Source organism: Halichoerus grypus, chromosome 12, assembly GCF_964656455.1.
Source record: "Halichoerus grypus chromosome 12, mHalGry1.hap1.1, whole genome shotgun sequence".
Classification (NCBI taxonomy): Eukaryota; Metazoa; Chordata; class Mammalia; order Carnivora; family Phocidae; genus Halichoerus; species Halichoerus grypus.
Window position 1 is genome coordinate 21,853,347 of NC_135723.1, and position 24,941 is coordinate 21,878,287.

The 24,941-nt window shown below is 39.6% G+C and overlaps 1 protein-coding gene across 3 annotated transcripts in view; it reads left to right on the plus strand.

The window, feature by feature from the left end:
* The window catches only part of RELN (reelin), a 490,351-nt gene that overhangs the window by 434,839 nt on the left and 30,571 nt on the right, over positions 1 to 24,941 (plus strand). For all 3 annotated transcript variants that reach the window (XM_078060039.1, XM_078060040.1, XM_036067465.2), the window contains exons 47-52: positions 11,077 to 11,217; positions 12,656 to 12,833; positions 14,473 to 14,666; positions 18,534 to 18,790; positions 21,709 to 21,863; positions 22,929 to 23,143. In XM_078060039.1, coding sequence (XP_077916165.1) covers positions 11,077 to 11,217; positions 12,656 to 12,833; positions 14,473 to 14,666; positions 18,534 to 18,790; positions 21,709 to 21,863; positions 22,929 to 23,143 — 1,140 coding nt within the window. The remainder of the gene's footprint in view (positions 1 to 11,076; positions 11,218 to 12,655; positions 12,834 to 14,472; positions 14,667 to 18,533; positions 18,791 to 21,708; positions 21,864 to 22,928; positions 23,144 to 24,941) is intronic.

The window sequence follows — 24,941 nt, forward strand, 5'->3', positions numbered from 1 at the left end:
GTCTTTTGCACATACCCATAAGAATTTTGACCCTTTCAAATGACATTTGAAAAATCTGATGAGCAGCCATTTCTTCTTGTTATCATATTGAAAATATGCAGTTTGTTTATTGTACTACCCTCAAAGCCCACGTTATACAATGGTCTTAAAGGTGACGCTGCCTTATAGTAAGGCCCTCTGGATAATTCAGAAAGAAATGCACATGAATGGACCCCAAGCCAGACCCACCGCTTACTGTGCTCTGCCATATGCCAGAGATCATTAGAACAATGTGCCAGGCTCAGAGCACTTTGTCTCAAACGCAAGTTAGCATATCTATATCTGCTCTTAATTTCCGGTTACTTTTTCAGTATGGCATTTCTTTGTTTTGAGCTGAACTTACAGCCTCAACTTCTGCAAAGTATTGAGACATCTATGCTTACATTGTCCACTAGGACAGAATTGAGAATTTCCGTTTGTAGCTCTTCATCATAAACAAACATGATGCTGAGGACTTAAAGCCATGTGCTAAGTAGGGGTGAGGAGTGACTGTGACAATGTGCCGATGGTAGATTTGTCCACTCATTCACTTATCGTAGAACCACAAGGTTCCAGTATTGTTGGCACAGTGGTAGTAAGAGTCAACTGAGGTTGGTTATCCACAAACTGACATCAAACCATTACCCAGACTAAAATGATTGGTAGTCATCAGTAGAGATTATTCCTTCATGTAGTCATCCATTAAACAAATACTTTTGAAACATTTAATTATATGCCAGGTCTGTGTGAGGGGCTGAACTTATCCCTGCCTCAGCAAACTTTGAGTGCAGTGGGAGACAGAGATATTAACCAGAAATCACCAGTAATTGCAAAAGTAAATAAATTCAACTGATGGTGGACAGTTGCATGATGCTGAGAGATCATATGTCCTAGGGAGATTTGCCTTGATCAACAAAATCAAGGAACATTTTTTGGAGGAAAACATAATTGAAGTAAGAGATAAAGGATGGATAGCAGTTAACTGGGGGAGGAGGAGAGGGAGCAGAGTTCCAGACAAAGAAAATGGCCTATGACAGGAGGTAACAAGCATATCTGAGATACTGAAAGAATGGATCCAACCTAGAGAGAAAGTGGAGTGAGATGGAGTCTGACCATGAAAAGTATCGTAGGTCATACTGAAGATTTGGGGATACGCCCAGGATGGCTGTGTGGCTCAGTCGGTTAAGTGTCTGCCTTCGGCTCAGGTCATGATCTCAGGGTCCTGGGATTGAGCCCTGCATCATCATGCTCTCTGTACCCTCTGCTCTCTCTGCTCTCTCTGTTCACTGGGGAGTCTGCTTCTCCCTCTCTCTCTGCTCTCTTCCTTTCCCTCTGTGCTCTCTCTCTCTCTCTCTCTCTCAAATAAAATCTTTAAAAAAATTTTTTTTAAATGATTTGGGGATATGTCATATAGGTGCTTAAAAATCTGCTAAAGTGTTTGGGAATAGGGGGGCATGCTCAGATTTGCACCAGAAAAGCTTATTCTAATTGGAAAACAAATAGGGGAGGATAAGAGTAGCTGGAAGGAGACTCTTGAAGAGGCAGTGAGTGCTGGTAGCTTGGACTAATGTGCTGGAGACATGAAGGGAAGTAGAGAAAGTCAAGAGAAATGGAAGCAATAAAATTGAGTTTCATGGTGAAATGGACGTGGGAAGGTGAGGGAACGGACAATGTTGAAGACGACTCTGGTTTCTGAGTTGAAGAACTGAATGGATGCTCGTGCATTTCACTGGGCAGGGAGCACTGAGACTGAACACAAGAGACATCACACTCTGCTCCAGACATTTCTACGTTACAACCTAAATAAGCTGAGGTGGATAGAATCATAGTCTCTATTACTCCCATATACACGGGTTCAGTTAGATCTTACTGGAAATTCAAAAATGAATGGAAAGCATTGTGGTTTAGTGGAGAGTTCTAGCTTTTCAGCCCTGTGAGCTTTTAAGCAAGTCATTCCATGTCCCAAAGCTGCAGGGTCCTCATGTGAAAAATGAAGAGACTTTTTGCCATGTAAAAAATCAAATAAATGTGCATGGAAGAGCTTGGGACATTGTGAACATTTATAAAATGTAGGTCATCTTTACATTTATGTGTTGACAACATGATCACACTTATGATTATCAGACTTCATCTTCAGTGAGACTAAGAAGTCTTCCTAAGCTTGTGTAACAAGAGCAAGCCCATGGTAATGGTCGGACACTGTCTTAAGTTCCTGCCCTGTAGGAGATTACCATCTGACTGAGGAAGAATAAACAATTTAAAAATAAAACGTGCTGCATGTAATTGAGAGCTTCAGTGAGGAATGGGCTAGGAATGCCATAGGTACTGAGAGATGGGAGACAGTGTTGAATGCCAGAGTTAGAGGGGTTTCATGGAAAAGATGGGCCCTGGCCTCAAAGGATGGCTTGGAATTAGGTGGGTAAGGAGAAGAACATTCTAAATTAGGGAAACAATGTGAACAGGACACATGAGCCCAGCAAGAGCCCAAGAGTTGCTGATGAAGGCACAGGGCTCATATCTGGAAGCTATGGAAAGTTGTTTGTTTGTGGAGTTGGCTTAACTTATCACAAGCACTGAAGCAAGGCAGAGGAGTTTAGACTTGTTGGAAAGATGAACTGTGGTGGGTTTTGAACTGAGAATGTTCTTCCAAGAAAAACAATTGGGAGAACAGAGAGGCTCAAGTAAAAGAAAAGCATGAAGTAACGAGGGTCTGGGCTACAGCTAACAAGAAGGGGATGAGAGGGATATTACGGGACATTTCAAAGGAAGAATTGATAAAACTCACTAGCTTCTTCTCCACTGCACACATCAAGAGATGACTCAAGTTTGAAGCCCAAGAGAATGGGGAGAAATCTACAGTTGACTCCAGGAAGGACAGTGTGACAAACTGAACCAAATGACGCTGAATTCAATGTGATGACTGGAAATACAAATGAAGACATCCATTTGACAGAGATGTGAAGGTCAGAGCCCAGGGAAAGATGATCAGCTTTGGAGGCAGGAGCATAGAGGTGATAGGCAGTGCCATGAAACGGTCAGCTCTCCATGGGAGAGCATTTAAAAAGAAAAGAAAGGACCCTTAAATTTAATAGCAGGATGAGTGGAAATGGTTATTAAAGAAATTGTGAGGATACAATTAAGGAGGTAGAAGAAGAATCAGAAGAGTACGGTATCCAAAAGCAAGTGAGAATAGAGTATCAAGCAGGAAGAAGTCACCATCCCTGACATATGCTGCTGAGACTAATGAAGAAAAAAGTTTCACAGTAAATTTCCATAAGGAGATAGTCAGTGACCTTCAAAAGAACAGTTTAAGTAAGATACTGGAAATAAATACAGCTTGTCTGGCCCCAGAGCCCATGGGCTTAACCACTGTATTAGTCCTACGTTTTTATTGCTTGCCTAAGAGATATGGTCCTAGAAGAAATAGGAAGGGAGAAGGCAGGAGATCTTGAGAGATGCTGAAAAAAAATACAAAGGTGCCAAAATCCATTTCATAGCCCCTAATCTGAATCTGCCTCTTCCTATTCACTAATCCCAGACCTAAAAATAACAGGTGGCTCAAGTAGCATGGGTTCTGAAATGTCACCTGAGAACCAGGGTGAGTCAACAGAAGGGCAGGTAATTCAAATCCACTGAGAAAGGTTGCGGGGGTGGGGGGGTCCTGCCACTGGAAGGCTCAGGTGTGACTTGGCTATTTTAAGTCACAGTTTGAAGATGATCCATTCCCTCCTTCCAACCCTAATGACATGGCTGATACCACTGTCTTTAAAGATTAACTACAACACTTTGGAAGCCAGGTGGTTTTAGCCACAGCATGCACACTACTTAACATTTGCAGAAGTTTACAGGAGAAGTGATAAGTGCAAGAAAGGGCAAAAAGATTGTGGAAGAATTGGGAGAATGGAATGGGGTTGGGTTTACCTTTTTTCAGGTAAACAGATTTAGGGAGGGAGGATATTCTTCCATGATAATCCCAACTATAAAAGCAAAGAAAAGATCTTATGCTAAGAAAACCAAATAACTATATATAGTATTTATTGGGCTTGTCATGGAGAAATATTCAAAGGAAATACAAGTTCATTTTTTAAAGGAGAGATTCTTAAAACTTGCCTCAGTACTATTTATCTCCATTGTTACTTCCAATTTTCCAGTATCTTTTAAAAGACTTTTTGCAAGCATTCATATTACTGAACATCTTATTAAAAATGTTCAATCAAGTCAGGGAAGCCTTGGACTTCTCTTCCATATCCATTTTCTCAGGCATCATTTTGATACTTTGAAAATCATTGCTGTTACTTTACCAAATTTGTGTTGTTCTTTCAGGACAGCAAAACATAAAATAATTTTGTTTGGTGTAAACCATGGTACTATGGATTTTCACATACTGAATATATTAATATTTTCACATTATAATGTTAAGACAAATAAAACCTATTTCCATTTCCACTACAATGGAGAATAAAACTACTTACAGAAATTCTGCATTCCAACTAAGCTTTCTCCATTGTCAACCTTGTTGCCAAAGTTTTATTAGAGAATTTGAGATTTGGCTGTACTTTGAACATATTGCTACGTATGGATTCTTAAGATTATTTTAACAGTTAAATAGAAGTCATTCTCCGTTGAGAAGGCATTTTAAAAATTATAGGAAATTCCTTTTATTTGAGGGATAGTCCAATGTATTTGATGCTCTCAGTAGGCCTACTCAGAACACTGTAGTTTTTTATAATCATTACTAATTATAATTACCAGCAAAAATAATAATTCCTTATTTTACCAAAACAAGGATCACCATTTTCTTTTCTTTGTAATCAAATCAAAATTTTACTCTGAGTTTGAAGGGACCACAGATTATTTTTGGCTCACATTTATCTATTTAAAATCCAAACATACAAAATTTAAGAAAATAGCAAGCTGTATTTCAATATAATCATCACCCAGCTTCAACTATTATTGATTTATGACCAACCTTGTTTCTTCAATAGCACCACTCACTCTGGACCCCGTATTTTGAAGCAATTCCCAGACACATCATTTCAACTGTAAATATTTTAGCATGTATCTCTAAAAGAGGACTTTAAAAAACATAATTATGATACCATTATCCTACCTAAAAATTAATGACAATTTCTTATTCAATATTTTCTTATTCAATATTTACTTAGTATTCAGTATTCAAATCTCCCTGTTTGTCTCATAAAACATTTTATCATTTTTTTCAAATTAGGTTACAAATCAATATAATTGGTTGAAATCTCTCTTAAGTTTTCTTTAACCTTGAGGTCTCCCTGTTAACCTTTTCAGATGAGGACAAAGACACAGAGAAGTTATATGATTTTCCCTATAGATACACAGTTGGTGGCTGAAGCAGGATTGTACCAAAGCTCTCCATTTGTTCTCTATCAAGGAAAGAAGATAGGCCATGTGGGGTGGCTTGTTTAAATTCTTCTATTGCTAACCCTGTACTATGCTTTCCACCCTAGTTCCAGAGAGGTATCATGAAGGATCTAGGTCACCTTATAAGGATACCTTACCTTTATCACATTTGTTTGGGGTCATAACCTGTGGTCCAAATACTTTCTCCTCTCAGTGTTCAGACCCCAGTGTTTTGTAAGAAATTTAGAAGAAAAGAAAATTAGATGACCGTAAATATTCTTTCATGGGCAGTTTAATGTTATCTAAACATCCCAAAATGTTACAGTCATTTAGTGTCCTACAAATCCCTAGTGTTATTTATAATCACCAAGGGAATTTTCTACCAAAGGGTCTGGGATGCCTAAATTAAGAACCCCCAGCTAGCCGCCAAATCAATGGTCTTCCAGCCTTTACCTGCCATTCAAGACAGCCAGAGTTCTCAGTAACACGTCAGCTCCAGCAGGAGATAGTTCTAGAGCCAGTTCTAAACTAAGAAGTTACAGAGGCCCCCTCCTTGAGTGGCAGTCCTTACACCTATGAAATTAGTCAATTGTACAGAGAAATTTCTAAGAGTCAACCTCTCATTTCCACCCCAAAATTCAACCTCCTTCTTTTGTTCATAGTTCAGTGTGTTCTTCATGAGGATCTCCCCCAGAGGAGGGATACCCTGGCAGATGGCCCATCCCTTTAATAAGAGCCCCTCGCCATAAGTAATTCATTCACACTCCTGGTACCAAATTTCAGGCCTCCTCTCTAGAGCCTACTTTTTCTCTAGCTCTTATCTGTAGGTCATGGGCTGTGACCCATGGGTCCACTCTGTTCAGGTGAGCTGATCTATGCTTCCCCCCAGGTGTACATCTACCAGTGGGATTGCTGGGTCATATGGTGACTCTGTGTTCAACATTTTGAGAAACGAACAACCTGTTCTCCACAGCATTCACACGAGCCTGCATTCCCACCAGCAGTGTATGAAGGCTCCACATCCTTGCCAACACTTGTTATTGCTGCCTTTTTTATTACAGCCACCTAGTGGGTAGGAAGTATATCTCATTTTGGTTTTGATTTGCATTTCTCTAATGACTAATGATGTTGAACACGCACTTATCAGCCATTTATATATCTCCCTTGGAATATTCTCTACTTTTGTCTAACACAGAAAAATAGGCTAGTAGAGGAAATTGTTTTCCAGTATAAAGGCAGGACCTTAGCTGCCAAGGGAAATATAGGACACATTTTGAAATGGGGCATTGCAGAGCCTCTAATTAAAGACAGAGGGCCAAGGGCTTCAGCTATGACATTAACCTGCCAAAGTCAGAATAGATAGACTTGGGTGTACACATAGCAACAATACATACAGCCTTCCATAACTAAACAACTGCTCATATTTAGGGGTCATGGGAGGGATAGGATGATTTTGTACAGGTTGAGGTAGTTTTGAAGGGTCTGCTCATGAGAATACATTGTAGTAACAAACCAAGAGATTATTGCCTTCTCTCAGTTGCGTGAGTGTGACTTACGGCACTGTGACTTAGGGCACTGAACTTCAGCTTCTTCGTTGGGAGTAAGAGAGTTGGCTATATTTACTCGTCCTAAATATTTTATGTATTTCTGAGAGTAAAGGAAGCATTAAGAGAGAGTGAAAAGGTTTTTTAAAAATTTTGTATGGTTCCTATCGAAGGGCTTTTTCTCATGATGATGATGACAATGAGGACTTCATAGATAGACAGAGTATTCCTGGAAAAAAGAGTAATACAAAGACTCAGAAATGTGTATAGAAACCTATTAAAAGGTGTGGAGGCAATGTGGAGAAATGTTCCCTGGGAGAACAGAGATGGAAGCCATAATATTGAGGGTAACATTTTTTAACTTCATAGCAATGGATGTTCAATTATTAAACAACACTTATGGAGCACTTACTATGTGCAGTTGATGAAGAGGAAATGATATAAATTCAGAAAAGAAGCAAAGGGAGATATTTCAAGGATATGGAAAAGGAGAAATATGCTCTGGGGCCATTTTCCCCCCAACTCCAAGACGCAGCAGCTGGTGGTGGCCGTCATTATAAGGAAGCTTCAAGATAAATGATGACACCTGCCAAGGGACTTCACCAAGACACTCACAGGTCTTGCTAAACACAAGCTAATTAATTTTCACAACACCCTTATGAGGTGGGAAGTAGCATTTTCGTATTCTACAGATGGGGACGTGTCAGCACATAAACATAAATTATTTGTTCTCTTTATATACTGAAGTTGTGACAGGGCTGGGAATAAGAAGTCCTAGAAATTCAACTTCCAGACCTTCATTTTTCAACTTATATTCCAATTCATCCCCTTAGTGAAAGTGTCTCCTTGTCCTATAAAATAATATTGGATAGTATATTTTCCCCTGTTTTATGGGTACTTAATTACTAAGTGCAGTTATTCCCAAGAATATAAAATCACATTTGAGACAGGGCCCTAGAAGTCCTCTAAGTTAACCCCCTCGTTATTTATGTTAAATTATTCAGGACACAGGACTGACTAGTGCCAGAGTACAGATTAGCGCCCCCTAAATATCTGTACTCTTAGTGGCCAACTCTGGTTTGAGGAATTCTACACATGATCTCCCACTGTTTCCTTTTCTGTGGAATGCCACAGAGTTGTACAAACTGAACATGTCATGGTTGGAAGTCCCCATAAAAGCTATCAACCCCAACAATGCGTCTGGCTCTTAAATCTTCTCTACAATCTCTTTGGTAAGTGGCTGCCCAGACTGTGATTCAACACAACCAACATTCAGAAAGCCACCCCTGCTAGGCAGCTCATGCCACCTCTCAGCTGCTGGGAGTTCTTCTCCCCCTTGACAGCCATCAGATCACTGACCCCCGGTCCCTGCCCACCCGCCCTAAAGACATCTCTTACTTGATTCTTCTTAGCCATCTTTATTGCTGTCGACTTACAATTCTTTCAGTAAATGTTTATGAAGTCCCATCTATAGGTGTCACCAACAATAAAATGATAAACAAGGAGAGAATCATCCAGCAGAGGAAACTATACATAAATAAGCCCTCTGAATAAAAAGTGATAAAGGCTTTGATGGGGCATCATAAAACATTAAGGGAACAAAGATTACTTGCCTACTCTTTATAAGCACTGGAGATACAAAACAATATTCCCTGAAGGAATAGAGATGTTTCCTGCCCTTCAGAAGTTTATAGTCTGAAAGAATAAGAATGTAAGTGTTGACTTGTTACTAGAATCCAAGTAACCATGTGCTATGGAGGTACGATATTCCACTGTGTTATTTATAAAATGTTGCTGCATGCGAACAGGCATAACTATTAATAAATTTCATCATTAAGAACTAACTGAACAGGGGCGCCTGGGTGGCTCAGTTGGTTAAGCGTTTGACTCTTGATTTTGACTCAGGTCATGATCTCAGGGTCATGAAATCGAGCCCTGGGTGGTCTCCATGCTCAGCGAGCAGAGTCTGCTTGTCCCTCTCCTTGCCCCTCTGTTCCTCCCCTTCCCCCCACCCTCATCCTGCTCAGGCCTACGTGCTCTCTCTCTAAAATAAATAAATAAATCTTTAAAAAAAAAAAAAAAAGAGGTAACTGAACAGCACAGCCACTGACTTGCACAACCCCAGGGGAGCATCTTCCAACTGCTTACTGTGAGAATGGTGGCCCCTGGATACCATCTCCCTGCACCTTTTTTTTTTTTTTAAGATTTTAATTATTTGAGAGAGAGAGTGTAGGCAATCAGGGGTAGGAGCGGGGCGGGGGGTAGAGATGGAGGGGGAAAGAATTTCAAATGGACTCTGCACTGAGCACAGAGCCTGACATGGAACTGGATTTCATGACCCCAAGATCATGACCTGAACCAAAACCAAGAGTCAGATGCCCAACTGACTGAGCCACCCAGGTGCCCCTTAACTGCCTGAGCCTATAGACCACCTACTAAGTGCTAGGCACTGTGCAGTGAGGGTATAATGTTGAAAAAAGGGGATCAACGCTGTTCTCTTGTAACTTAGTCTTCTGAGGAGGAGGCAGACATTTAAGAAATGCATATGCAAATAAATATATAACTACAAATGTGATAAATACTATAAAAGGAAAAGAACAGTTTGCTCTGGAATAAATGTGATTTTTAAAGGGACCGAAAAGAAAATTTCTCTGAGGACTTAAGACTTCCTCCAAGACCTGAGGGACACATAAGGGATAACCAGGCAGAGAGATGAAGAAAACGTAGGCAGAAGATGGGAAAGAATGTTGTGAGCCCTGGGAACTGGGAGAAGGAGCAGTGCTCCAGACTGAGTAGCCAGGATGCAGGGCTGGAGGATGGGGCCCAGGAAGAGTTTAGGGTTGAAGTTAAATGCCACAGGAAGGATAGGAGGATGTTAGGTAGTCTGCTGGGAGCTGAGGAGCAAGAAGTATTATGGAAAAATCAGTGCATAGATGATGCTCAGTAAGCAAATATCAAACTGAACTATGCATTTTCAGAACGGAGATTTTTAGTTCTGGTCTGTTTCTTTTCTAGTTTCTAAACTTAATGCATATGTTTTCAATTAGAAAACATACAACCCTTGCTGTTGTTTGGTCTTTGTCCTGCTCAAAACAAGTATCTCTCAATCAAGTGATTAACAGTCTCATAATGATATCAGTATATGAATCCATAAAACAGGGGCTCCTGGCTGGCTCAGTCGGTGGAGCATGAGACTCTTGATCTCGGGGTCATGAGTTTGAGCCCCATGTTGGGTGTGGAGATAACTTAAAAAATAAAATCTTAAAGAAAGTGAATCCATAAAACAAAACTTGCTTTTTCTAATTATTTCATCTGCGGGTTTCTAAATGTTCACCACCACTTGAGCCTTGAGCAGTGTTTGGATTTACTGCCATCTAGTGTCTCTGAAAACATAAGTTTATTTGTGTTTCTGAACAAGACACTTCCTAAAACTGTGCAAACGAGCAAATCTATTTCTGCTTCTGGAATGGGAGAATCTCTGTTTTGATTTTATTTATATTGCATTTGAATTAATATAAAATAAGTCTGGCCTTATTACTCTCTCTCTTTTCTCCATCCAATTATCTAGGGTTTCATTGATCCCTCTGATGTACACTCTTACTGTCTTCTTAAGACTTTCATTGTGAGAATTCCTCGCTAATGCTGTCTTGAGGTGGACCAGTATGCCCACTGTACAAAAGTGTCTAGTTTTCAGGAACGCTTAGGAGTTGGAATCGAGCTTTGCAAGTCAAATGCAGAGGGGTTGGGGCAGCTCAAGGACAGGCATCTTTCCCTAATTTGCAAATATAACTTAACAGCAGCCCTGGTGTCACTCCACAATGGTGCCCACATGAAATTCAGGGCTCGCTGTTCCCCTGAGGCTACTGGTGAAGATTAGTGTGAGTTTCTGTTGTAGTCTGTTTTTACAAGGCTGGGAAAGATAATCAGCCCAAAATATATTCTCAAGCTATTGCAGTTCAGTTTGGCCTGGTGTTGTTAGTCAAAGTTTTGCATAGGTAATTAAAATAATGAACGCTTTTCTGAGAATACAAGTTAGGGATGTACCCACATTTTTGTTATAGCCATCCATGCACTTGTTCAAATATACACATTTTCTTTCACACCACATCCTTCGTTATAATTCTCTTGTTCTTCAAAGGTCCCAAGCCACTCGTTTCCGTTGGCATCAACCAGCTCCTTTTGACAAGCAGCAGACATGGGCCATAGACAATGTCTATATCGGGGACGGCTGTATAGATATGTGCGGTGGCCACGGAAGGTGCATCCAAGGAAGCTGTGTGTAAGTACATTGTGTTTTCTTCCTTCCACTGGCAGTTCCTGACTCTCATTCCAGCCAGGAGATTTTTTTGAAACTGGATTTGTAATCACTCCAAAGCTGCCGTTGGTTGTACGGTTTTCTTGAAATCTGATACTGAGCTAACTGTAGAGCTTATGGATATTGTATCTTCCTTCTTGCTTAGAGATTAGGAACTGAACAATAGCTGTCTTGTCAAGAGAAAAGTGAATTATCATCAACTGTATTTTATTTCCTTCTGTGTTCCTATGGTACACGTGAGCCCAGAAAAGGACATGGAAGAGGTTTGGGAGTTCAGTATATTCTGACCGAAAATAACATGTCATAAGTATTTTTCTCACTTAGGCCTGAATATATGTAATAGATATGTATTACTTGTGGTTGAATTGGTATTCCTGTGTGGTTTGCATAAGAAAGTTTTTAAATGCCTGCTCAATTTGCTATCAATGGAGAGGGCTAGTATTTTACTTAGCGAGTGTTAGCATCTTTGGAAGGATCTAAATAAAGTGTGTGTGTGTGCACGCGCACGCGCGTGCATGCACAGATCTTGTGTACCACAGGCCTTTGTGCTTTATTTTCAAAGATTTTGCTGCGTGGTAGGATAGTATGAATGAGGGTGCTGATAGAGAATTCATACCCCCTTCTCCGCTAATCTCCGCACACCTGGGAGGTCTTTCCTTTGGTTAATGATTCTAGCCCATATCCAGAATGACCTCTGAGACCCCAGAGCCTCCAATCCAACATTCATATTTCCTCCTGTATTGAACACGGAGGTCAGTCCTTCGGTCATAGATGGCAGATGCTACCCAAAGTACCCACTGCCATTTGGAACATGGCATCTTGGATTCCTAACTGACCCAAAGCCTCTTTAAAAAGGCCAATTTCCTAAGTTATTAGGACCTACCAGTTTAGTTTGGCAGCCACAATTTCTTATCAGCTTTCTAGAGCTGTGTCACATAGAGACAGGGCTCTAGTAAATTCTTTGAAGTTGCTTCTTTCCCTGTAAGCCCAAGTCACTACTTTAGGAATGCCTAGAGGTAGCTAATTCACAGACTATTTCTAACCTAAAGCACTGTTAAGAAAAGCAGATGAATGGGGCACCTGGGTGGCTCAGTCGTTAAGCGTCTGCCTTCAGCTCAGGTCATGATCCCAGGGTCCTGGGATCAAGCCCTGCATCAGGCTCCCTGCTCCGTGGGGAGTCTGCTGTTCCCTCTCTTGCTGTGTCTCTCTCTGTCAAATAAATAAATAAAATCTTAAAAAAAAAAAAAAAAAAGAAAAGCAGATGAATTCTGGAAAGCTCTGTGAAGCTAAGTAAGCTTTCATCATCCTGGACTAGGAATAGCAGCTGTCTTCACTAATTTGAGAACACAATTGTGGAGGTTTTGTTTCATGTTGACTTTTCCTTTCTTTTCTCCGTACCCAGCTGTGACGAGCAGTGGGGTGGCCTATACTGTGAAGAGCCCGAGATCTCCCTTCCAACCCAACTCAAAGACAACTTCAATAGAGCTCCATCCAACCAGAACTGGTTGACTGTGAACGGAGGGAAACTAAGTACTGTGTGTGGCGCTGTGGCTTCGGGAATGGCTCTCCACTTCAGCGGGGTGAGTGTTTGGCTACTGGTTATTCATGTCTGCATCCTCTGAGGTTCCTGCAAAAGAGTTGAGTCTCTTTTATTGGCAAATCAAGATGCAGAATTAGACACTCTAAATGCACAACCCTGATGCGAACTTGCAACTTTACACAAATCAGAAAATACTAATTATTTCCAACATTTTCCCCATCACAAATCATTCGAGACCATTTAATTATGCAAGGTAGTGTCAGCACAAGGCATATGTACGTACACATTAAAAAAGGACTTAAGTGAATTTTCATCCTGGGAGAGAGTACTTGCACAATGTGCAAGGGTCTTCCATCTGGATGATGCTCTAATTGAAAACTCTTGAGCTTGCAACAGATTTGGGATTTAAGGAGCCAAAAATCAGGAAATTGAGCTTCAGTGTTCCCTGAATTTATTAACAACACTTACTTCTTTCTCTAAATTATCAAAGAAAGAATAATTGTCAGTAATGACTAGACATTTTTATTTATAGCAAATTATTTTGTGAATGACAACGGCAATGTTAGAAAATTTCTTTGATGGGGCACCTGGATGGCTCAGTCAGATAAGTGTCTGCCTTCAGCTCAAGTCGTGATCTCAGGGTCTTGAGATTGAGCCCCGCATTAGGCTCTCTGCTCAGTGGGGAGTCTGCTTCTCCCTCTCCCTCTCCGTCTGCTTCTTTCTCTCTCTGCTTCTCTCTCTCTCTTTCTCGGAAATAAATAAAATCTTAAAAAAAAAAGAAAAAAATTTCTTTGAGAAATTTTATGGTCCTTCTAATTGCTACTAAAGATGACGTGTTTAAAAATAGAATTTCTTCAGTACCGTAATTAAGTACCCTTCATAAGCAATTTAATTTTTAAAAATTACAAATTCATTGTCAGGTCTTTATTTCCCTACCATTCCCTATCTTAGAATTTGCATTTGTGCCAATAGAGTGTATTATTTATATTCAGTGTTTTAGCCGATAGTAACAATATAGGATTCCTATAATCCTCAACGCTAAGAATGCATGTTTACAATACCCTTCCTACTTAGCTAGAACTCCCAAGAGGCCTAGTTTCCTGCCTATGTTCAACTAAGAATTATCTGCCTATCTACACTAATAAATTAATATAGATGACACTAAAATCAGCTATAAAAGTTTAAATAAAAATAATTACAACTATTATCTCTAATTAATGATTAAATTGTATGAAATCCTTAGATGTAGTCATTTTTAAATTTCATATTAAAATAGTTATCTCAACATGCTATTTTATTAATAGCTATTACCTTTTAAAAAATCTAAAAATGCCTGTGAATAACTGGAAATAGTTTAATAAAACAGAACAGTTACTTTAATTTCAGCTCTCATATTGCTCATAAGAAAACAAAAGAGAATCTCCTTAGAATACATTGTCCTTTGTAAGTTCTAACAATGAAATTTCAAAGTTTAGCAAATATTTGGTGAATGCCTACTATGTGCTAGAGGCCATGCTGGGAGCTAGGATAACGGGAAAGATGATACAAACACCAGTATTACAATACCATGGGACTTGTATTACAAAAGAGATATAAAAAGATGGAAGCCAGAGAAAACCTTTAACCTGCAATTACAATTCTTTATCACTGTTTTGTTGGATTCTGCTTTTCTCCCTTAGGGTTGCAGTCGACTGCTAGTCACCGTGGATCTGAACCTCACGAATGCCGAGTTTATCCAATTTTACTTCATGTACGGATGCCTGATAACACCAAATAACCGTAACCAAGGTGTTCTCCTGGAATATTCTGTCAACGGAGGCATTACCTGGAACCTGCTAATGGAAATTTTCTATGATCAATACAGTAAACCTGGGTTTGTATTCTATTTTATCTTTAATAATGAGTACGTTGAGCAAAGATGCTTGATGAGGTCTGCCAGCTTTAGTCACGGGGACTGCAGGGGACCTGGAACCATACCCACTGGTAGAGATTCTTCTGACACTGACATAAAGATAAGATTTCTGAGCTGGATAAGCAAACTGGTTTGGGTTTTTATTTTAAGAACAACTACTTTTTTAATTCCAGAATAAGATAAAATATGTTATCACAATGCCAGTCATGAATAGACCCAGTGCAGAAACCCATGTGAATTAATGAATATATAGTAATTAATTTCAACGACATTTTGGGAAAATAGAAACAGGAAGACAATATATTTATTTATTCAGTCATTCATTTATTTATATAGGGTTTATATAGTGTTCCCTCCATTTTAGAGAATTGAGGACTTGGAAATACCTAAAGTCTATTTTTTAATTATTTATTTGAAAAACCCCTAGGGTGCCTGGGTGGCTCAGTCGTTAAGCATCTGCCTTCGGCTCAGGTCATGATCCTGGGGTCTTGGGATCGAGCCCCATGTCCAGCTTCCTGCTCAGTGGAGAGCCTGCTTCTCCCTCTCCGTCTGCCTACCACTCTACCTACTTGTGCTCTCTCTCTCTCTGTCAAATAAATAAATTTTTAAAAATCTTTAAAAAGAAATCTCTTTAAAATATATATATCCTCTGCCACTGAACTATACACTTAAAATGGGAAGTTTTAGCATAACATATAGACTTGTCAAATCAATATCTTATACACACACCTGGAAAAAAATGTAAGTGTTATATATATTTTACTACAATTTAAAAATATTTAAAGAAATTTTTTAGAAGTTAATAAAATGGGGGCGCCTAGGTGGCTCAGTCCATTAAGCGTCTACCTTTGGCTCAGGTCGTGATTGAGTCCTGAACTGGGCTCCCTGCTCAGCAAGGAGTCTGCTTCTCCCTCTCCCTCTGCCCTTCCCCCTGCTCCCCTGCTCACTCTCTCTCTCTCTGTATCTCTCTATCTCAAATAAATAAATCAAATCTTTAAAAAATAAATAAATAAATAAATAAAATATATATATTCTCAAAGGGCAAAAAGCAATCAATGTGACCAATGAGAAAAGTTAAAAAAGATCTTAAAAAGTAAAAGAGCATATTTTTTAAAGTGGAAGGAGGAGAAGAGAGAAGAAGAGGGTAAGAGACAGAAAGAAGAAGGTTGGAGGAGGGGAGGAGAGGGGAAAGGAGGAATGAATACAGCCCAACCAAGAAACAGAATAATTAAAAGCACCCAAAAAGGAAGACAAAACATAGATAATCCCAAACCAGGTACAGGCTAAAAATTAGGTAAAAGAAAAACAATGAAAGAATCTTGTAAATGGTCATTTAAATTCAATGTATCTGTTAGGAAGAGGTTCAGTTGTGAATGACAGAAAACTCCAAGTAACTTAAAAGGTTTTTTTCTCTCTTAATATAAATTAGATCCAGAAGAAAGTAGCCCAGGGCTGCTACAGCATCTCCACAAGCACCAGAGACCCAGCTTCCTTCTACCTAATACTTTTGCCACATTCAACACATGACCTCTATCTCGTGGTCCCAAAGGGCAACTCTAGCTCCTCCACATTCCCACTGGCAGAAGGGAGGATAGGCAAGAGGGGCGTGCTGTCTCTCTTTAAGGACACTTCCTAATGGTTGCCCCTATTTCCATTCACATTCCAATAACCAGAACTTAGCCACAGAAACACACCCAGATGCAAGGGAGTCTGGACATACCATCTTTATTCTGGGTGACTGTTCACCTCGCTAAAAAATGGGCTCCTATTATGAAGGAAGAAGGGGAAAATGGCAGTTGAGGAAATGCCAGCCACAAGCAAACATTTAAAATCCTGCACTTGCATTAAAGTTGGACACCAGTAAAGGAATCCAGAGAAGCTAAGAACACAGCGTAATAGTGCAAAAAACGTGCTCATCTATTAGTAGAAGATAATAGATAAGCCAAGTAAACCATTTCCTTAGTCTTTATGGAGAAAGTTATAAAGACTCTCAGGTATGAGTTCCTGAACATTTAGCATAATATACAGAGAAAAGGAAGTTAAGTTAGGATATAAACATAACTGTCTGATCTACTTTAGTTCTCTCAGGGAGAAACAAATTGACCAAAGTAGGAACAGTGGTCATAATTTATTTAAACTTTCAACAGCCTTAGTTAGATAAATTTCCACTCCAAAGGTTTATAAAATGTGGTCAAGGATTTATCAGAGAAAGGAAACTAATTTAGAAATAGGAAAGAAAAAAAAGATAAAGATCATTGCTTTGGGTAAAGAAGTCCATTGTATGCCCTTCCAGGAGCAGATACATTTCTGATATTATTTGATATACTTTAAAATGTTAAACATGCCAAATCAATGCTGATAAGTTGTAGAAAGATCTTACAAGGTGAGACAAAAAGGGGGCAAGGAGAGGTGCAGATGAACTTCAAAATTGAAATGCATGGGGAAATAAACTTTGGAAAAGATTACTTGCCTAAGCATTGCTGGTCTCCAGAGTGCCAGTAACTATACAGGTAAGGATCTAGGATTCACAGTCTGCACTTTCCTTGTGTCCCCTTTGGTACACAAAATGCATCTTGGTCTTAGGGTACACAAAATGTGGACATGGTCCATAAAGTATTTAAATTTAAGTACTGAAAATCTAACCAAAAGCATCCTCAATTTGAAGGGATCTTGATTGGTCCCCATCTGGAATATGGCCTACTATTCTGGAATCTACCTCAAGAACGACATAAAAGAGAAAAGAGGAAGGAAAAATAAAATCAACAAGGAGATACTATGTAAATAAAACTGAAATAACGAACCCTCTTCAATGTGAAAGACAAAAACTAAAGGAGCCACCATCAAAGTCCTCAACTTAAGCGTTCTTCACAGGATGAATTTGGGCTTACTGGCCCTGTCTTGGCACACTAACACTAAGAGGCAGCCTTTAAAAGTGAAGGAAGGTAGATTAGCATGGATAAAAAGATGGGAATTTATGCAAAGGAGATTAAACTACAGGAAATTATTTCCCCCAGCCGACTTCATGGTTGTGAATACAAGTTCAAAAGGGTCTGATACATTCTTGGGCTTTAAATGCATAATTGCGATCAAGGGGTATTTTAGACCTCATGTCTAACTGGTTATGACTCATATTGGAGCATGGAGTCAGATTTGTCCATGTCTGTTCTTAGTGACTGGGTTGGGGACAGCATGCTGGGCTTCTTAGCCCATAGTTCTTACTCAGCATTTCTTAGTATAATGTTTTCAATAAAACATAAAGACAAAGTCAATGTCAAACTACAAGCAACTGATAAAGTAATTACAAAAAACCTGGTACCCTCAAGCTGAGAGCCCAAATGTCCTGCCACAATCCAGTGTCTAAATTCTAAGCAAATTGCTGATACTCATGGAAGTAGAATGAAATCGAGGTGCCAGGGGAAGGAAGAGATGAAACCAACCTGTAGGAGACAGAAAAAAAAAAATTTAGTCTTGGCTTATGTCTACCAAAGTGCATATCCCTGGGCCTACAAATCCGGAGATGCCCCTAGGCAAGCAGAAAATTGCAAAGTCCCTTTAAGACCTGCCAGGGACAGTTAGAATAAGTAGGTGGTTCCACAATTCTTGAATTTGTTCACATTCTGTTTCCCAATTTAGGGACTCCTGAACCTTCATAAACTCAAATCAGTTTGTCATGGCTTTTAAAAATTAAAAATTTTTAAATGTTATCTCATGTCCTCCCCCCACCCACCACGTGACTTGTAACATCTTATCTCTTGTTGTAAATCTTTTACTCACATGAGACGTTTGACACGATTTCCCCACACACACACCCCCATCATTTTCTCACAGATTTGTGAATATCCTTCTCCCTCCTGATGCTAAAGAGATTGCTACTCGCTTCCGCTGGTGGCAGCCAAGACATGATGGCCTGGATCAGAATGATTGGGCCATCGACAACGTCCTCATCTCGGGCTCTGCTGACCAGAGGACCGTCATGCTGGACACTTTCAGCAGCGCCCCTGTGCCCCCGCACGAGCGCTCCCCTGCAGACGCCGGCCCTGTTGGGAGAATTGCCTTCGACATGTTTATGGAGGATAAAACTTCAGGTACATTTTTCCCTAATGCTAAATAAAAATCCAGCAGAAATGTAGTGTAGATTTAGGTCTTCTCAAAGAAGTAGAATGTGGAGCCTCTTACAGATTCTCAAATGGTATAGAGACCGTGAAAATGCTTTCACCCTTTTGTTTCTCTCAAACTTCCTGGTTTATGTTGTGACTACATCTTTTCTTTCATTCAAGCAGCAAGAATGTTTTAATAAATAGCATTTTGTAATAATACCATTTTTTTTTTAGAAACTCTTCATTTCTATGTTTCCTATATTTTCTCCTTTGGGTAGAAAGCCAACATTTCCTGGACATTTGTTTGCATATCTGAAGACAAGTGTCTTGTTTTGCTACACGTCAGATGCCTTTAGGATGGCATTTCATGTTTTCGAGAGTGTCTAAAGGTCTTGCTGGTTACTCTTCATTCTCTCTAGAAGTAGAGCAGTGATTCTGGTGAACCAGAAAAGATCTCTCCATGCTATGCTCATTTTTAATGTCTTGTTTTTGTTTTATTTCACTGAAACTCTTCTGGTCACCTTTTTTAAAGTGGTGTCTTATGTCAGGTTTGTGGCTTTTTCATGCCACATCCTTGGTTATACTACATAAAACATGGAATCCTCAGGCAAAGTAGTGATGTATAATTATACAGCTCCTACCAACACTGCAAGTGTTATCTGAAAGAGTTATCTGAAAATCGCTCTCTGATGAAGGTTATTAAGGAGCTCACACAGATCTGGTTCAGATCTTGGCTAAATTATTAATTTATTTTTTCCCCATGTAACAATTTACATAAGTGAGTTTCTGGTCAGAGAATAATTGAAGCACTGCTTCTGTATGAATAAAAGCAAATACAGATTAGGGGTGCCTGGGTGGCTCAGTTGTTAAGCATCTGCCTTGGGCTCAGGTCATGATCCCAGGGTCCTGGGATCGAGCCCCGTGTCAGGCTCGATTATTTTTTCAAGTACCTAAAATACCCGTTTTTACTTTAGGCTTGATTGGTTATGTACAATTGAAGAATTGCACCACTGGTTTTCTAGACACTGTAATATCTACTTACAGAAGTAGTTTCTGATATTTCAGAAGAGATTGATGAGGTAGTTGATTAATGTAAACGTGCTTTCTTCAGGATTCAGAGTTCTAGCATAAAATAAAATATGTGCCCCAGAATTTACTGGTGTGGGATATTCTTAATGGAATTCAAGTTTCTATGCACTTTGACTTTTGAGTACTAGATGCAGGATTAAATGTAGCTCCAAATCCCATGAATCGGGATGGGATTTGGAATGAGAATTAACAGGTAATGGCAATGGGATTGTGTTAGCCATTTGAACCCAGACATAAACTGCTTGTTCTGTGACATAGGTTAATGCTCAGACAAACTCCGAAGGACACAACACAGGTGAAGGCTGAGTTCCAATTACATTGTTTGGTCTCTCCTCTGACCCCTCTGACACCATACAGCTCTGTGACTCACACAGTGGCCCCAAGCCTCCCATCATACCCGTTCGTCGCCATCGTAAATGCTAGAGCTAACCAGGAAACTTTCAGAGACAGAGACCTATAAAACCAGAGTATATTGTGAATTTGATGCAACTTATGGATATGTTCCATTCCTAAACTTTCTGGAATAAAATCATAATGTTAAAAATACCTGTTTCAGAAAAGAAAGGACATTGTGGGCGACGTGTGTGTGTGTGTAGATGCACATGTGTGTGATTGAGAAACAGGAGGAGAGACGATAGGATGTACTCTGTGCTAATCAGGTCATAGTCTTGCTGCCCGCGTCTTCCTTCAACTCTTACAAGCCTGTTTTTAGTCACTTAGTTGAGTTATAATTGACATACAAAAAGCTGTTGATTTTAATGTATACAACTTGATGAGTTTGGAGATAAGTATACACCCATGAAACCATCACCACAATCAAGGTCATAACTTGATTAATCACCTCCTAAGGCTTCCTCACACAGGCCCCCCCCAACATTTTTTTAAGCTTCTTAGCAAATTTTTAAGTATACAATACAATATTGGTAACTATAGGCCCTCTGTCATACAGTAGATTTCCGGAACTTACTGCCCTGTATTCCTGAAACTTCATACATACCCTTTGACTGACATTTCTCCCTCTCCCCAGCCCCAGGTAACTGCTATTCTACGCTCTGGATCTACGAGTTTGACTATTGTAATTTGTTTAATTATCCAGATGACACTACCAGAATTTCAGTAGAAATAGCTAACTCACTTCCCTATCATATTACTAAAAACTCTTTGTCCTTTAAATCCTCCCAAAAAGTTAAATGTCTATAAGAAAAGAATTGGTATAGGGGTGCCTGGGTGGCTCAGTCGTTAAGCCTCTGTCTTCGGCTCAGGTCATGATCCCGGGGTCCTGGGATCGAGCCCCACATCAGACTTGCTGCTCAGCGGGAAGCCTGCTTCTCCCTCTCCCACTCTCCCTGCTTGTGTTCCCTCTCTCGCTGTGTCTCTCTCTCTCAAATAAATAAATAAAATCTTTTTTTTAAAAAAAAGAAAAGAATTGGTATAGGGGCACCTGGCTGGCTCAGTTGGAAGAACATGTGACTCTTGATCTTGGGGTCATAAGCTCGAGCCCCACATTGGGTGTAGAGATTACTAAAAAAAATAAAATAAAAAGCATTGATATACAAGTCCCTTTGCTTTTCATTTATAACATATACAATACACTTTTTTTCCTAAATGTAGAGTTACCAATATTGGATAGTAGGTATATCTCAACCTCCTAGTATCCACGTTCCTAAAATGATATGCTTACATTAGTGTTTTGCCTGTGGATTGTATGTAATGTAAGAGAGATTTCTACTGAAAATAATACGAGATCTTGCTTAAAGTGAAAAGTTGCTTCAAGTAAGTTTGCTATAAATTTGTCATAAAATTTTTGTTCACTTAAGTGAATGAGCATTGGCTATTCCATGATGATTGCACGGTAGAAAGATTCTGTGACTCCCCCGATGGCGTCATGATTTGCGGCAGCCATGATGGAAGAGAAGTGTATGCAGTGACCCATGACCTGACTCCCACGGAAGGCTGGATCATGCAGTTCAAGGTGAAAATATGGTTACACAAGTAACCATCCACTAGCAATATAAAAATGAAAAAAGAATTTGTAGAGACAAAGATCATACATTTCATTGACTTAATCTATACTTTGAAAAATAAAATGTAATGTTTCGGTAATGTTCATGTCAACTATATATAACTTAATGATTAAAAGTGATTAGGATGATTTTACTTCTGAACTATGCCAAGGTAAAACTTTCATAAATGTGTTTCTACTCAAGATTAAATACTGATAGATCAAAATAGTGACAATAAAAATGTAGGATACTTATTTCAGTTCCCAGAGTCTAAATCATTATATGACTTAGCCAGTTTCTTCCTTTAAGAGAAGCTTAAAGCTATTATGGTTATAACTACATTTTTGTTTTTTTTTTACAAGAGCATTTTAATGTTTCTAGAGAAAGAAAATTCTAGAAAACAAAGGCATGATTAGCATTAATGCCAGCGTCAGTTTTGGCCAAGATTTTATGTCAACCAATTTATTTTATGTCAACCAATTTATTGTCTACCTCACTCCCAGTGTATTAACAACAAATGTTGCAGGATGCCTATCCGAATCAACAAGGGTATTGTGCCTTATTAAAAGTACCTTCTGTTATCACTTCATTGCATCTTACTTGTAGTTGAAAGTGATTTATGGAGAGTCATAAATTGTACAACAAAATAGTAAACTTGGAAAAGCTGTTAGTGATCCTTCTCGGTCGAGCATTCTGCCAAATAAAAGTGCCAGACCATTAGCACAACAAACAACAATGTGTAAGAGTGGGCCCGGGCCTTCCAAGGCAATCAGCCAGCCATGGCAGAAGCACAGCTTTCAGCTTCTCTCCAAAGTCCCTGCACGATATATTTGGCCCTTTCTATAATTTGTCACCTTGGCAACCACATCAACTCTCCCATCTATCAGCAGAACAGATAATGAACCTGAAAATACAGGATGGATGTGGTGCAGCGTCTATCAAGTGATCGGCAACTTTCTTGTTGCCAAGTCCTTAGAGCAGAAACATGTAATATGGTTTTAATCCTTCAACAATCTTTCTTTTCTGTGTACTAGATCTCTGTTGGATGTAAAGTATCTGAAAAAGTTGCCCAGAATCAAATTCATGTGCAGTACTCTACCGACTTTGGTGTGAGCTGGAATTATCTGGTCCCTCAGTGCTTACCTGCAGATCCCAAATGCTCTGGAAGTGTTTCTCAGCCATCTGTATTCTTTCCAACCAAAGGGTGGAAAAGGATCACCTACCCACTCCCTGAAAGCTTAGTGGGGAGGTAAGTAAAAAATTAAAGCCTGGGTTCCAAGCATCCAGAAGTTCTTTAGGGACACCTGTTGAGCCTGAAATTCTGTGTAATTGTGGGTAAAATGCTCTCTTACCCCTAACTCTAAAGGTTCTCTAATTGGTGACCTCCATGATGAGCTACCTTGAGGAGACCTCAAGTTTTAATCCTCAGACTTGGGCCTTGGCAGGCCCTTCCATTTCCCAGGTTTTAATCTCTGAACATGGGGACAGACCAATAGTGATAGTCTTAGAGCCACATGAAAAGGTGTATGCTTCCTCATGGATCTGGTAGACTGTGGTCCACCATGCATCACACGCTTTCCATATTACTGCCTTATCACTCCATAGATGGAGCCAGGAGCAAATCCTAACCAGTCATGCTATTTGTACAAATCCTAATTCTTCGTGCTGTCTGTGCAAGTGTGCTTTGTAGATTTCATTTTTTCTCTGACCAAAGCATTACGTTCTGCACCTGCAATGAAAAGTCATTAGCTGGGAGCAGTGGTGAGCCAAGATGATTAAACTGTTCCCTGAGAAGTCTGTGGATGAGTTAATTTAAAGCAATTCCAAAAGATTTGCCTTTAACTGTAAAATTAGGAAAAAAGATACACTGGAGAAAATGACAGGCATACCTCCACCATATGAATCATAGAGCCTGGCTAAATGCAAAACCTTCTTATGAAACAGAATTATGATATATGACCAGAACATATAGAGCCTTTAAATAAGGCACTTGCACTGGGCTTTTCCAGTGTGCCATAAAAATCATTTACTACATGATCACTCACTGTTTCCTGGAACAAATCTAAAGGGCTTTATCAATTAACGTGCTAGGAAATTAGATCAGGATACTTTCCGCTGCAGGTAATAGAAAACCCAATTCAAATGGACTCAATTAAAACTGAAATGTATTATAGCTATAATGAAAAACTCCAAAGACAAGTGGACTCAAGCGTGGGTTGATTCACAAGCTCAAAAATGTCCTCAAGGACATTGTTACTTCTTTCTCTTTGACCCTGACTCTTGCCACACTGTCCACACATTGGTGTCACACTCAGCCCTCATGGACATAGACACTTGCAGAAAACTGAAGCAGAATGCGTCCTTACCTATGTCCAGTGGGAAAGAAAGAGAGTTGCTTTTCTTTCAGAGCAACTACCTCCTCGCATCCCATTGGTACAAATTAGCTCAAGAAAGCCCATCCCTGACTCCAGTCAGTGGCCAGGGGAGTTATATTATCCATATGACTCACCGGGGCTGAAATGGATGCTAGCGAGCCACCACGATGTCATTGCTTCATTTTACCCCTCCCATTCTCTCTCTTTTTTTTATAATGAGGTATAACTTACGTTCAGTAAGATGCACACATCTTAATCGTGCAACCCATGTAACCACCCCATAAACTAAGATGCAGAACATTTACATCACCCCAGAAAGTTTCCTCATGTACTTTGAACTCTTTACACCAAAACTGTACAGCATGTTTTGATATAGGGTTAATTATGAGGCTTGTATTTTCCCCCAGAAGACACAGCAATGATGAAATCAAAATCTCAGGGAAATTGCCCTTTAAAAAACCCTTTCAAAATTGTTTTCTAATTAGCAGAGTTGTTCTGAGAATATTGATTATCTTTGGGGATTCAGAAGTTGCTGTTTCCCAATCACCCGAGGGCTGTGTGCATGCTGACAAGTCTCTGTCAGAGGATGTGCTCACCTGCACAATTTCAGAAATGGCAGTTAATGGGTCTAAGTGGCAGCACAACCGCTGGACTCCAGCTCAGAAATAACTT